Below are 12,537 nucleotides of genomic sequence, written 5' to 3' on the forward strand. Positions count from 1 at the left end.
AGGGGGGGAGGAGAGAGGGAGGGAGAGAGAAACATTAAAGTGAGAGAGACACATCAATTGGTTGCCTCTCAAACTCACACTGACCAGGGGGCAGGGAGCAAACCTGAAATCCAGGTACATGCCCTTGACCTGGAATCAAACCCACTAACCTTTGGTACATAGGCCAACACTCTAACCACTGAGCACACCGGCCAGGGTGATGAATATTCTTTTGTCTGTGGTTTCTCTCTCTGCCTTCCCCTCTCTGTAAAATCAATAGCATATCCTCAGGATATGATAAAAAATAAAGATTTTGCTGGCTCCCCAGAATCCCGCAACGTGTCCTGCCCGTCACATCTCCCTCCCTCCTTCCTGACAAAAGTAACTGCTGACCACGTTTATGGCAGTTACCCTCTTTTCTTCAGAGTTTCATGGGTGAATTGTGCATCTCCACATAGTAAAGTGTTGCTTGATTATATGACACTTAAGTCTCTTATCATCTCTTTCACCTCCATAATTTGTGGAGGAGGCCCTGTGGTTGAACCCATGTTCCTCAGTCTAGATTTTGCTGATCGTGGTCCTCTGGTGAGTGTGATGTGTTCCTGTGTCCTTGGTTCCCTGCAAGTCTGTAGTTGCCCTGGAAGCTTGACCATATTCAGGTGTGATCTCTGGTGCGCCTCCTTCACGGGGGTGTGCTGTGTGGGGCATCTCTTTTGGATGTTGGCAGGCAGTGAAGCACATGCCTGTGTGCACTCCGCCATGAGAAGGTGTGGAACGAGATGCTGTGGCTCAGTTCCTGAGGGCTGCCCGGTTTATGAGCTGGACTTCCAGGAAGAGGAGCCTGTCCTTCCCTACCATTTGGTTATCTCATGTTCAAGCTCATGTCTCAAATGAAGATGAGTACTTAATCCTTTCTCTTTATCAATTTTCAAAATAATGAATCATTTTCCTATCATCCTCCAAAGGTGACCAGTTGATTTTATTTTGGTATTATAAACTCATAGATTTAAACATACAGTGGGGCCTTGTCTTACGAGTTTAATTCGTTCTGAGACCGAGCTCCTTAAGGAACTCGTTAAGGAGCTCGTTAACTCAAATTACTCTATCAATTCAATGCAAAAAATCAGCGGAGAGACAGCTGGTATCTCAAAAAACTCGTTAGTCGGGACACTCGTAAGTCAAGGCCCCACTGTACTGGGTGAGTTTTAAGCAGGGGACTCCTTGTCTGCATGACAATCAGTGTTTAGTCTGTGAATTGGTTGTTTTAGAGATTAGCTGCAGGCTTCTTAGTTCCTCATTGATGTGTCCTTTCTGGTAGCAAAGGGGAATGAAATTGATTTCAGGGAGTTCAGCATTGCTGATTATAGCAGCAGCAGGTGCCTCCATACATGGATGGCGGGTGCAGGCATCAATTCTAGCCCAAACCAACCACTGTATGACATGCAAGGTTTTTTCTGTGTTGCCCCAATCCTTTATTAATAGGCTATTTGAATTTAAATTCCTACCTTATCATTTTTCCTTTATATTCTAGTTTTAAAGTATTTTCAAAAAGTAGCTTTTAAAAATCAAAGAATGAGCTTTTCTATTTTAAATTACCGTTATAGAATTTTTTTCTATGCAAATTGAAGCTGATAGGTCCCTGGCACTACAAGGTTTGAAATGTGTAAATCAGTTAAGTGCTTGACCTGATTTCATGTTTTGTAGGTAATGCAGGACCATCAAGATGGCGGCGATCCTGTTTTCAAGGCAACAAGCAGGTCTACACAGCATGAATTTACGTCTGCACCAAGAAGTACTTTATATAACTCCTGGAAAGCAGTGGTCTGGGCCCTGAGATGATGTGCTCCTGAGTTGCATCTTCTGTTTTCCAGTAACATGTATGATTAGCCATATTCATAAACATCCTGAAAGTTAGAATTATTTTGAAAACACTGAAGATAATGGATGTTTGGGGGCAAATTGAGAGCTTGGATCATTTTCTTACCAACCTGAGATAGCAACATGATGACACAGCCAGAATAGTTATGGTGAGTCATGGAGAATAACCAGGAAACCCATCCGCCCAAAGGGGATGGTGACTTTGTTTCTGATAAAATAAATGTTAAAATAGAAGAGGAAGATGATGGAATTCCGAATCACAGTTTGGAAAGAGTGGACTTTAAGACTGAACAAGAGGACAGGAAAGCAGCTGGCAGTGGTGATGAACAGGCAGAGATCAGAGAAGCGAGCTACAGCTGTAAGCCCCCGGGGAAGTGTTTCCCTGCCGACCACGAGGACGACTATGGGGCCCTGTTCTCACAGTACAGCAGCACATTGTACGATGTTGCCATGGAAGCTGTGACGCAGAGCCTCCTGTCCAGCCGCAGCATGAACTCCAGGAAGAAGTCTCCGGCCTGGAAACATTTCTTCATCTCTCCTCAGGATACAACAAAAGCAGTGTGTGTTTATTGCATGAAAGAGTTCAGCCGCGGCAAAAACGAGAAGGACCTGAGCACGAGCTGTCTCATGCGGCACGTGAGGAGGGCACACCCCACAGCACTCATCCAGGAGGAAGGCAGTGTGTCTACCCTGGGATCCATCTCCTCCCCTGCACTGGTGTTCCCTCCTCAGCCCACACCCCTTGGAGACCTGGGCACCGTACTGTCACCCATCAAACTTGTCCAGAAAATAGCCTCCAAGATCCCATCTTCTGAGCAAGTGACAGAAGAATCTGGATCTGTTGTATCTTCTGAAGAGGTCTCCTCTGATGTGTCCGTCTCTGAGAAATACAGGCAGGAAGAAGCCCTGGTGGAGCCACCCCAACCGCTCCCCACTCCCCAGCATGATGACTCTGCAGAGAGTGGGCCAGAGAAGAGCTTTCCACTTCCAAAGAGTACCTCTGGATCCCGAAGGTGGTCTGCAGTCTGGAAGCACTTCTACCTGTCACCTCTGGACAGCTCCAAGGCCGTGTGCATTCACTGCATGAGTGAGTTCAGCAGAGGGAAAAACGGGAAGGACCTGGGTACCAGCTGCCTCATCCGGCACATGTGGCGGGCACACCGCGCCATCGTACTGCAGGAGAAGAGCAGGGGAGCATCCATGCCTCCCCCCTACTCCACGCCGCCAACCCTGCTGCCTGCCCTCCTGCCTCCTGAGAGAGATCCAAGTTTGGTGTCCTCATCGCCAGGCAACGAGGTACAAGAGTCCCCCTTGGCGTCGTCCTCCCCTGACCAGCTTACTGAGCACCTGCAGGCATGTCTGAAACCTGGAGATTCGCCGATGGAAGATGCATCAGTGTTGTCATCCTCTGATGATGTGGGCGAGGCCTCGTTGGTGTCCTCCCCTGAGAAGCAGCAGGGTGATGGGTCGAGCCCTCACATGGTTGAGTCTGGTGTTATATTCCAACAGAATCAAAAGGTGATGAAGAGACTGAAGTCGGAGGTCTGGCATCACTTTTCCCTCGCCCCCATGGACAGTCTGAAGGCGGTGTGCAGACACTGCAGCTGTGTCATCAGTCGAGGAAGGAAGGGTGATGTGGGCACCAGCTGTTTGATGAGACATCTCTACAGGCGCCACCCAGAAGTTGTTGGGAACCAAAAGGGCTTCCTGGGGGCTAGTTTGGCAAACCCTCCATACAACACCTTGGCATCCACAGAAACTTCCTCCAAACTAACTGACCTTCCAGCAGTGGTTACCAAAAGCCGTCCAGTTCTATTTCCCGTTCACAGTAAGAAGACCTCCAAGCTGTGGAATCACTTTTCTGTCTGCTCTGCAGACCCCACTAAAGTCGTGTGCTTGCACTGTGGCCGGACGATAAGCAGGGGCAAGAAGCCAACTAACCTGGGCACCAGCTGTCTTCTGAGGCATTTACAAAGGTTCCACGGCAGCGTGCTGAAGACCGATGTCCCCAAGACCATGCTGCCCTCTCCTCCAGGCGTCAGCGTGCCCCTGAGCGCAGAATTGTCAGGAGCTTCCTCCTTTGACAACACTGATGAGAAGTTTTATGATTCTCATCCAGTTGCCAAAAAGATAACAAGTCTCATAGCTGAAATGATTGCACTTGACCTTCAGCCATATTCTTTTGTTGATAATGTTGGCTTTAACAGGCTGCTCGAATACTTGAAACCTCAGTACTCTTTGCCCTCCCCTTCCTACTTTTCCAGGACAGCTATCCCCGGAATGTACGATAATGTGAAACAGATCATTATGTCACACCTTAAGGAAGCTGAGAGTGGTGTGGTCCACTTCACGTCTGGAATATGGATGAGTAACCAGACCCGGGAGTACCTGACACTCACTGCTCACTGGGTCACCTTCGAGTCGTCGGTCCGACCTCACTGTGAGGATCACCACTGCTCAGCACTGTTAGACGTGTCACAGATTGACTGCAACTATAGCGGCAACAGCATTCAGAAGCAGCTGGAATGTTTGTGGGAGGCCTGGGTGACATCCACTGGCCTTCAGGTTGGCATTACAGTGACTGACAATCCCAGCATAGGAAAGACGCTGAATGAAGGGGAGCACTCCAGCGTGCAGTGCTTCAGTCACACGGTGAACCTCATTGTTAACGAGGCCATTAAAAGCCAGAGAATGGTGCAGAATTTACTCAGCATTGCTCGGAAGCTATGTGAGCGGGTGCTTCGCTCACATGCAGCAAAAGAGAAACTGGCAGAGCTGCAGAAGGAGTATGAATTGCCACCCCACCACCTTATTCAGGACGTCCCATCCAAATGGAACACGTCGTTTCATATGCTCGAACGGCTCATTGAGCAGAAGAGAGCAATTAACGAGATGTCCATCGAGTGTAATTTCAGAGAACTGATCAGTTGCGACCAGTGGGAGGTCATGAAGTCTGTGTGTCATGCGCTGAAGCCCTTTGATGCTGCGAGTCGGGAGATGAGTAGCCACATGTCTACCCTCAGCCAGGTCATCCCCATGATCCACATTCTGAACAGAAAAATTGAGATGCTGTTTGAGGAGACCATGGGCATCGACACCATGCTGAAGTCTCTGAAGGAAGCCATGGTGAGCCGACTGTCCGCCACCCTCCACGATCCCAGGTACATCTTTGCTACACTGTTGGACCCTCGTTACAAAGCCTCCCTGTTCTCCGAGGAGGAGGCGGAGCAGTACAAGCAGGATTTAATCAGGGAACTAGAAATGCTGAATTCTACCTCAGAGGACATACCTGTCTCCAATGGGTGTGCTTCAGGCTCCTCATCGAGAGACTCCAGTGGGGATGAAAGCCTGTGGTCACTCATGGCCAAGATAAAAAAGAAAGGCCCAAGAGAAAAGATGAAGGTTCCTGAGGCCATGGTGCTTTCTTACCTGGAGGAGGAGGTGCTTGAACACAGCTGTGACCCACTTACCTACTGGAACCTAAAGAAGTCTGCCTGGCCAGGACTCTCAGCCTTGGCCGTCAGGTTTTTGGGTTGTCCCCCGAGTATTGTCCCTTCAGAAAGGCTGTTCAGCACACCCACTGAGAACGGTAGCTTTGGCCAGTCCAGGCTCATGATGGAACATTTTGAAAAACTTATCTTTTTGAAAGTGAATCTTCCATTAATATATTTTCAGTATTGAAATCACAATGGAGCCACCAGACTAAAGGTGTTGTTGCTCATTAGGCACCAGCTGTTTGTCACAGGCTGTTGGTTGGCACCAGTTGGTGCCAAGGAGGACATCAGACCGGGCACTCTCAGGTCCACACTGAGTTTCTCTTGAAGTCTCACCATAATGTCTATATGTGCCTTACTCCTAGTCCTTCAAGCCAGGTACCGTGGTGTGTTTTTTACAATGCCACTAGAAATAGCCTGTCTTGTCAATTATGAAATACGGTGTTTAGGTTTAAATCCATAACTGTTATGTTTTTTTAAAAGCTGGGGGTTATTTGTTTTACTAGAAAGACAGAAGATGCAAACAGTTTTATTCCGTAGGCTTTTTATTCACTTATGTAAGAACAAATCAGGTACTGTATTTTAGTTAAAAATTGCTTTAATTGCAACAAAGCAGCCTTTGTGGCTGTCAAATAAAATGTGGAAATAGGTGGAGTAGAAGCCATCCTGTCTGGTTTTTACCTGCATCTCTAATAATGTGAGGAGTGCAGAGAATATTGTGGAAGATACTGTTTGCTACAACAGAGATGTGGCATTTGAAGACAAAACTAAAATGTAACATGGAATGTCAGTTACATGGTGGTTGTAAGGAGAACTTCCCCATGTTCTGGTTTTGTGTTGAGGTTTCACATGGTCAGTTACATCGGTGACATCCTGACTCTTTATAACGTGCTCCTTGCTGCCTGTTGTCCAATACGTTTACAGCAGCTCTGGTGACTGAACCTCTGAGCCTCTGACGTAGTGTCTCTACTTTGAAACTATAGACTTCAAAATAGTGTTTCTATTTTGAAATGTGTGTAGTGCCCCCCAATTTGATCAAATCACGTGTAAAATTCTTTTTCGAGGAGGTGATATAACAGGGAAGAAGACTGTTATATTACAGTTGTAAGAGTAGCCTTCGGTGTTTTTTGACAATACAGAAGACTCAGCCATCACGGGTATTTAGAATCCCAGGGACATCAGAATGAAATGCCAGTTGTCAGATTCTTTTAACAATATGTCCTCAGAGTTTTTGCTTCAACATGTAGAAAAGGATTCCTTTTCTTATTTTATACCAATAAAATATGCTGGGTGAAACAAGTCACTCATTGCCTGTGCCCTTTTCGAAAAGTTGTTTCCTCAAAATACTGTACTTGTTATTAATCTCACTTTGCATTGACTATGTTTTGGTATATTTATAAATAGGGAACTCAGTTTCTGAAATTAAACTTTTTATTTGCAATTTTCTACTGTTGGAGGAAGCTGGCTTTTTCTTCTTAAGATGATAAAGTAGTCATATCCTTTGGGTGCCAATGTACATGGCAACCTCATTCATGCCGCCCTTGAATTACCACCTTAGTTCCAGATAGGACATAGGAGAGGTGATGAAGTGGTCCTTACAACAGCTTTTCTGAGATGATGCTGACTTGTGTTCAGAATGATTGCTGTGCCATGCATACTGCCCAAACAGAAGAGCCTGTGGACAGCCTCGTAGTTGCCTTGGCCATGTAGCCTCTCCTGAGATGCTGTGTGCAAATTCCCGAGTCCAGCCTCTGTTCCAGAGCCCCAGAGCACCAATTGGGGCCACATTGTGAATCATGCTCATGCGGTTTTCCCATGACTTACATGAGAATCCCTATAAATGTGTGCTCAAGGTGATACTATGTGTAAAGACTTCACCAGTTTGAGATCCAGGCTGTCATCAGTCTTCCCTGTGCTGGGTCTAACCAGATTCAGGAAATGAGTCCAAAAGGCCAGAGTAGATTTCCTGGAGATCCAGTGTTGGGCTCATGGCTTTCCTGAAGGGAGAGTTTACCAGCTGGGGCTGGTAGTAGCCCTGCCTTACAAGGTGGAGGTCATGGGTGGCTCCTGGCTGGGGGCCCTAGGCTCTTACTTGAGTGCTCAGCTGAATTTGACATGGGAAACATTTCCTTGAAGGGTCTGTACATGTGGTGCCAGACTGATGGTCTTAGTCGTTCAGGTCTGTAAACTGCTCTTCTGCCTCCAGTTCACCAGTCATGAGCTAGGGCTCCCCGACCCTCAGGAGCCTATGGACCATATTGAGGCTCTGTGCTTGCTGAGCACCATTTGTTTCGGTTGCCAAGCTCATGTCAGGGATATGCATTGATGTACTTGCCTTTTGTACTCATGCCCCAATGGTTCGACTTGGGTTTCCACTATAGGGGAGGGTTCATCATGTATGGACAGCTCTTAATGGTTGTCACAGAGACAGGCCCACAGAGCCGGATGTTTACTGTTGGGTCCATTACAGGACAAGCTTGCTTACTTCAGTGGGCAGAAAACATGGTCCAAGGGATGGACCTCGAGTGATGGGCATTCAGCGGTTCTTCGTGCGTTCGTTCACGTTGACTATAGAAACAGGTCCTGTGAGCGCTGCGGAAACAGTCAAACCCTGTGTTCTTGTGCTGCTGACAATGCTGCAGGAGATAGGCCCAATGCTAACAGCTGTCTGGTGCTGCTCATAGCTGGTCCTGATACCGATGTTTCCCAATAGAGGAATGCAACTGGAAATGCGGCTGCTATTGGCTATCCCGCTATAGCTCATTCAGACCGGAGTACCAAGCTGTTCATTTCCCTGCTGTAGGTGATATCTGGGGCAGGAGGCACTTCTCTGGTCACTCCTAATAAAAAGCTCTTAGTGTAAGTCTCGGGAATTGCCTCGTTTCAGTGAATGGATGCTGTTATATGTTAATAAAATGTTGGAATTAGTTAAAACTTCCTTCTGACTGTGAGGCAGCAGCTGGTATCAGACCAAGAACTGTTCTGAGAACAATCTTTTTGAAGATACCAAGGAGCACTTCAAGGATTTGAGGAAGCGCAATTCTAGTGAGGAGATACTTGCACGAAGGCGAGTCTTCTGTCCACAATTGTAGAGCTGTCAGTGGTGACACTGGGCTGGGGAGACCCACGGTGACATCAAGCAGGACTGCAAAAGCCAACGTCTTGAAGAAGAGGGAGCTTCAGGAGGGGCTGTGTCCTTGCAGCCTCCCCAGGGACAGGTGCTGGCCTGTGAGGTTCTCATGTTCAGGGAGAGAGGCTGAGAAGTGGGCACCCATGCAGGGAGACAACTGGACTGCAGTGCCTGTCAACAAGAGGACCCCAGGTTTCCAGGGGAGACCCCTGGAGGCAAAACGGGATAGACCAGTCATCACAAAGCCTGAAACAGCTGCATGACCTTGACCTTGAGCACATCACAGTGGCCTGCCCTATTCCGCATTTCTTCCCAAAGGAAAAGACCCAGAGCTTCTATTATTTTACCTACGTACAGTTTGACTCTTAGTAAGAAATTATCCAACACTAAAAATAGGATCAAAGACTGTGAAAGTAAGAGAATGGACAACAGAAACAGACACACAGTTGATCCTAATTCCAGTTTGCAGACATTGACACTAACTGATTAATACATTGAAGAAATTTGATAAGGTGGAGAATGTCCTTCCACTTCTGAGAATATTAATCTATAAACACATTCTAAAACTGAAAAATAAGATGACAAATTAAGAATTAAAAAGATGCATCTAATACAAGTTAGATGGGAAGACTGCTGGAATGGAAGCCAGGACAGGAGAAAAGCTCTGACTGAATTGCAGCGAAAGGACGTGGCACAGGACAGTGGGAGGTGACAGGTTCCGGGAGTCCTGGAGGAAGAAAACACAGGCAGTACCTGAAGGAGACAGTGAGTGTACGAGGCTTTCCCAAACTGACAGCGGACAAATCCATGGATCTCAGAATGTCAGGGTAAATTAAAAATGACACACAAAAACCTACACCTAGGCACATCACAATAAAGTACTAAAAACCAAAGACAGGAAATCTGAAAAGCAGAGAAAAATAGAGACACTTCAGAGGAACAACTCAACTGGCAGCATACTTTTTTTTTTCTTTAACAGAAACAATGAAAGTTAGCCCTGGCCAGTGTGGCTCAGAGGTAGAGTGTTGGCCCATACACCAAAGGGTCATGGGTTCAGTTCCCAACTAAGAACACGTATATGGGTTGCAGGTTCTTTCCCTGGCCCAGTTAGGGTGTGTGCAGGAGGCAACCAATTGATGTGTCTCACATCATCAGTGTTTCTCTCCCTGAATCTCCCTTCACTCTCTCTTAAAAAAAAAAAAAAAAAAGGAAAAAATATCCTAGAGTGAGGATTAACCAAAAGAAGTAGTAAAAAATAATGAAACTTATAACAATGTTATGGCATCTGTAATGCCAACCCAGACTCACATGCCCAGCACAGATACTTCAAAAGTGATGGTGAAATGAAGTTTCAGACAAAACAAAACAGAAAGGATATGTCACCAGTAGACCTTCCCTGCAATATCTCCTGAAGGGTATTTTACAGGCAGAAGAGGAACCATTCCAGATGGACATGTGATGTTGCCAGAGGAATGAGGGACATTTCTAGGAAGGGTAGAAATGGGGAATCAAAATGAGTACTGGCTGTTTAAAACAGTGGTATCATTTAGGGTTTAAAGTAAAGGCAGACTGAGATACACAGACAACAGCAGGACAGGACGGGAAGCAAAAGCCGACTGGGCCCTTGTGCTGTAACTATTTGGGAGCTCTGTTGAATATTAAAGGCTCATAGCTTCCAGGGGAAGACTTGGAGGGTGAATGCAGTTAGTTTTGGTCAATTTGAGCTCTTAGCAGAGTAGCAGCTACCAATCTACCATACCCAGCCAGGCAGCTGTGTATGTGTTCCTGGAGTAGCTCCCACACGGCATGTGAGGAGCAGGGGTGGGCAAAAATGACCGTGCCCTCCAAATGCCAGGGATGTGTGCAAACTACTGCTTCTGATTATGGAGGTGCAGACAAGGAGATGGGCAGCCATGTCCTGCCCCTCCCCCTCCACTGAAGTGCTTTCCAGGGGACTTAGGATGTTGTACTATTACCCACACTTCTACCGCCCACCTCTACTTATATCTTTTCTCCTTTCAGGAGCCAGGTATTCCAAACTAACTGCATATATGGGGGAAAATAGAAAATGATGAGTATGCCCAAGGAAAGACACAGAAAAGACATAAGATATTAAGTTTATGCTTCAGGCTGATCCTCCACATAGAGATGGCCTATAATAACAATAAAAAATACTAACAAAAAGCAAACTGGGGAAGGGGAAGAATCTGATTTTCAGAGTGATCACATTATTAAATTCAAATGTCCATTTTCAATAAATATTCCCAATGCATACAAAGAAACAGGAAAATATGGCCCATTCACAGAAAAAATAAATCAACAGGAACTGTTCTTGAAAAAGACCTGATGGCAGATCTATTAGACAAAGACTTTAAAACAACTATCTTAAAGATGCTCAAAGAACAAAAGGAAGATATGAAAAAAAATTTTTGAATGATGTTTAAATGAAATGAAAATGTCAATAATAACAGAAAACCTAAAAAACAAAAAGAAATTTGGACCTGAAAAGAATAACTGAAATGGAAAATCCACTGGACTGTAGTGCAGTGATGGCGAACCTATGACACGCGTGTCAGAGGAGACACACGAACTCATTTCTTTGGTTGACTTTGTTAAATGGCATTTAAATATATAAAATAAATATCAAAAATGTAAGTCTTTGTTTTGCTGTGGTTGCAAATATCAAAAAATTTCTATATGTGACACGGGCACCAGAGTTAAGTTAGGGTTTTTCAAAATGCTGACACGCTGAGCTCAAAAGGTTCGCCGTCACTGCTCTAGTGACTAGAGGGATTAAAAGGCAGAATCAAGTTGAAAGAAGAAATTATCAGCAAACTTGAAGATAGGACAGTTAAAATTACTGCATCTAAGAAACAGAAAAAAGATGAAAGGAAAGTAAATAGAGCCTAAGGGACCTGTTGGCACAAGAAGAAGCAAACCAACATATGCATTGTGGGAGTGCCAGAGAAGAAGGGAGAAAGAAAGGGGCAGAGAGAATATATGAACAGATAATAAAACTTCCCAAACTTGATGAAATACATTAATAAAAATATCCTAGCCCTAGCCGGTTTGGCTCAGTGGATAGTGCGTCAGCCTGGGGACTGAAGGGTCCCAGGTTTGATTCCCGTCAAGGGCACATGCTTGGGTTAAGGGCTTGATCCCCAGTAGAGGGCGTTCGGGGGGCGTGCAGCAGGCAGCCAATCAATGATTCTCTCTCATCAATGATGTTTCTATCTCTCCCTTCCTCTCTGAAATAAAAAATATATTAAAAAAATATATATCTCATAAGATCAGTGAGCATCAAGTAAAATCATCTCAAAAAGAACCACACTGAGAGAGAAACCAAGATGGCGGCATAGGTAAACACCGGAGATTGCTGCCTTGCACAACCACTTCAAAAATACAACTAAAAGGCCCTAGCCAGTTTGGCTCAGTGGATAGAGCGTCAGCCTGCGGACTGAAGGGTCCCGGGTTCGATTCCGGTCAAGGGCATGTACCTTGGTTGCTGGCACATCCCCAATAGGGGGTGTGCAGGAGGCAGCTGATTGATGTTTCTAACTCTCTATCCTTCTCCTTTCCTCTCTGTAAAAAATCAATAAAATATATTTTAAAAAATACAACAAAAAGGCGGAACGGACATCATCCAGAACCACAGGAAGGCTGGCTGAGTGGAAATTCTACAACTAGAAGGAAAGAGAAAAGCATACCGAGACTCAGAGGAGGTGCGGAAGTAAAATACAGAGGTACAGAGGCGCATGCGGAGAGGGCTGGCGGCTGAGGACACGGTTGTCTTTTTCAATCGGGAGGGAGTCTCAAGCTCTGAGCTCCAGTTCTGGGTGAGTCTCTGGGGACCCAGACTCATACGGGAGAAACTGGACTGTCCGGCATCGGTGGGAACTCGAGGGCAGCTTTTTCTTGGGGGTGCTTGCAGCGATTGCCGGGACACTGAGAAGCAGGGCCTCTGAGGGTAGGACTGAGAGCAGCCATAACTGCTCGCTCTGCCCTGTTGATCCCCTGGGACCCCGCCCCGCCCAAGCCATGCACGGAGGCTTTTGC

General features: G+C 46.1%; 1 protein-coding gene across 2 annotated transcripts in view; it reads left to right on the forward strand.

Annotated features, from left to right (window-relative positions):
• Nucleotides 1-6,797, forward strand: part of LOC102250166 (zinc finger BED domain-containing protein 4) — an 11,821-nt gene extending 5,024 nt beyond the window's left edge. For both annotated transcript variants that reach the window (XM_005877968.2, XM_014549189.1), the window contains exon 3: nucleotides 1,684-6,797. In XM_005877968.2, coding sequence (XP_005878030.1) covers nucleotides 2,014-5,538 — 3,525 coding nt within the window. In that variant the 5' untranslated portion in view covers nucleotides 1,684-2,013 and the 3' untranslated portion in view covers nucleotides 5,539-6,797. The remainder of the gene's footprint in view (nucleotides 1-1,683) is intronic.
• The last annotated feature ends 5,740 nt before the right edge of the window (nucleotides 6,798-12,537 follow it).

Source organism: Myotis brandtii, unplaced genomic scaffold, assembly GCF_000412655.1.
Source record: "Myotis brandtii unplaced genomic scaffold, ASM41265v1 scaffold537, whole genome shotgun sequence".
Taxonomy (NCBI): Eukaryota; Metazoa; Chordata; class Mammalia; order Chiroptera; family Vespertilionidae; genus Myotis; species Myotis brandtii.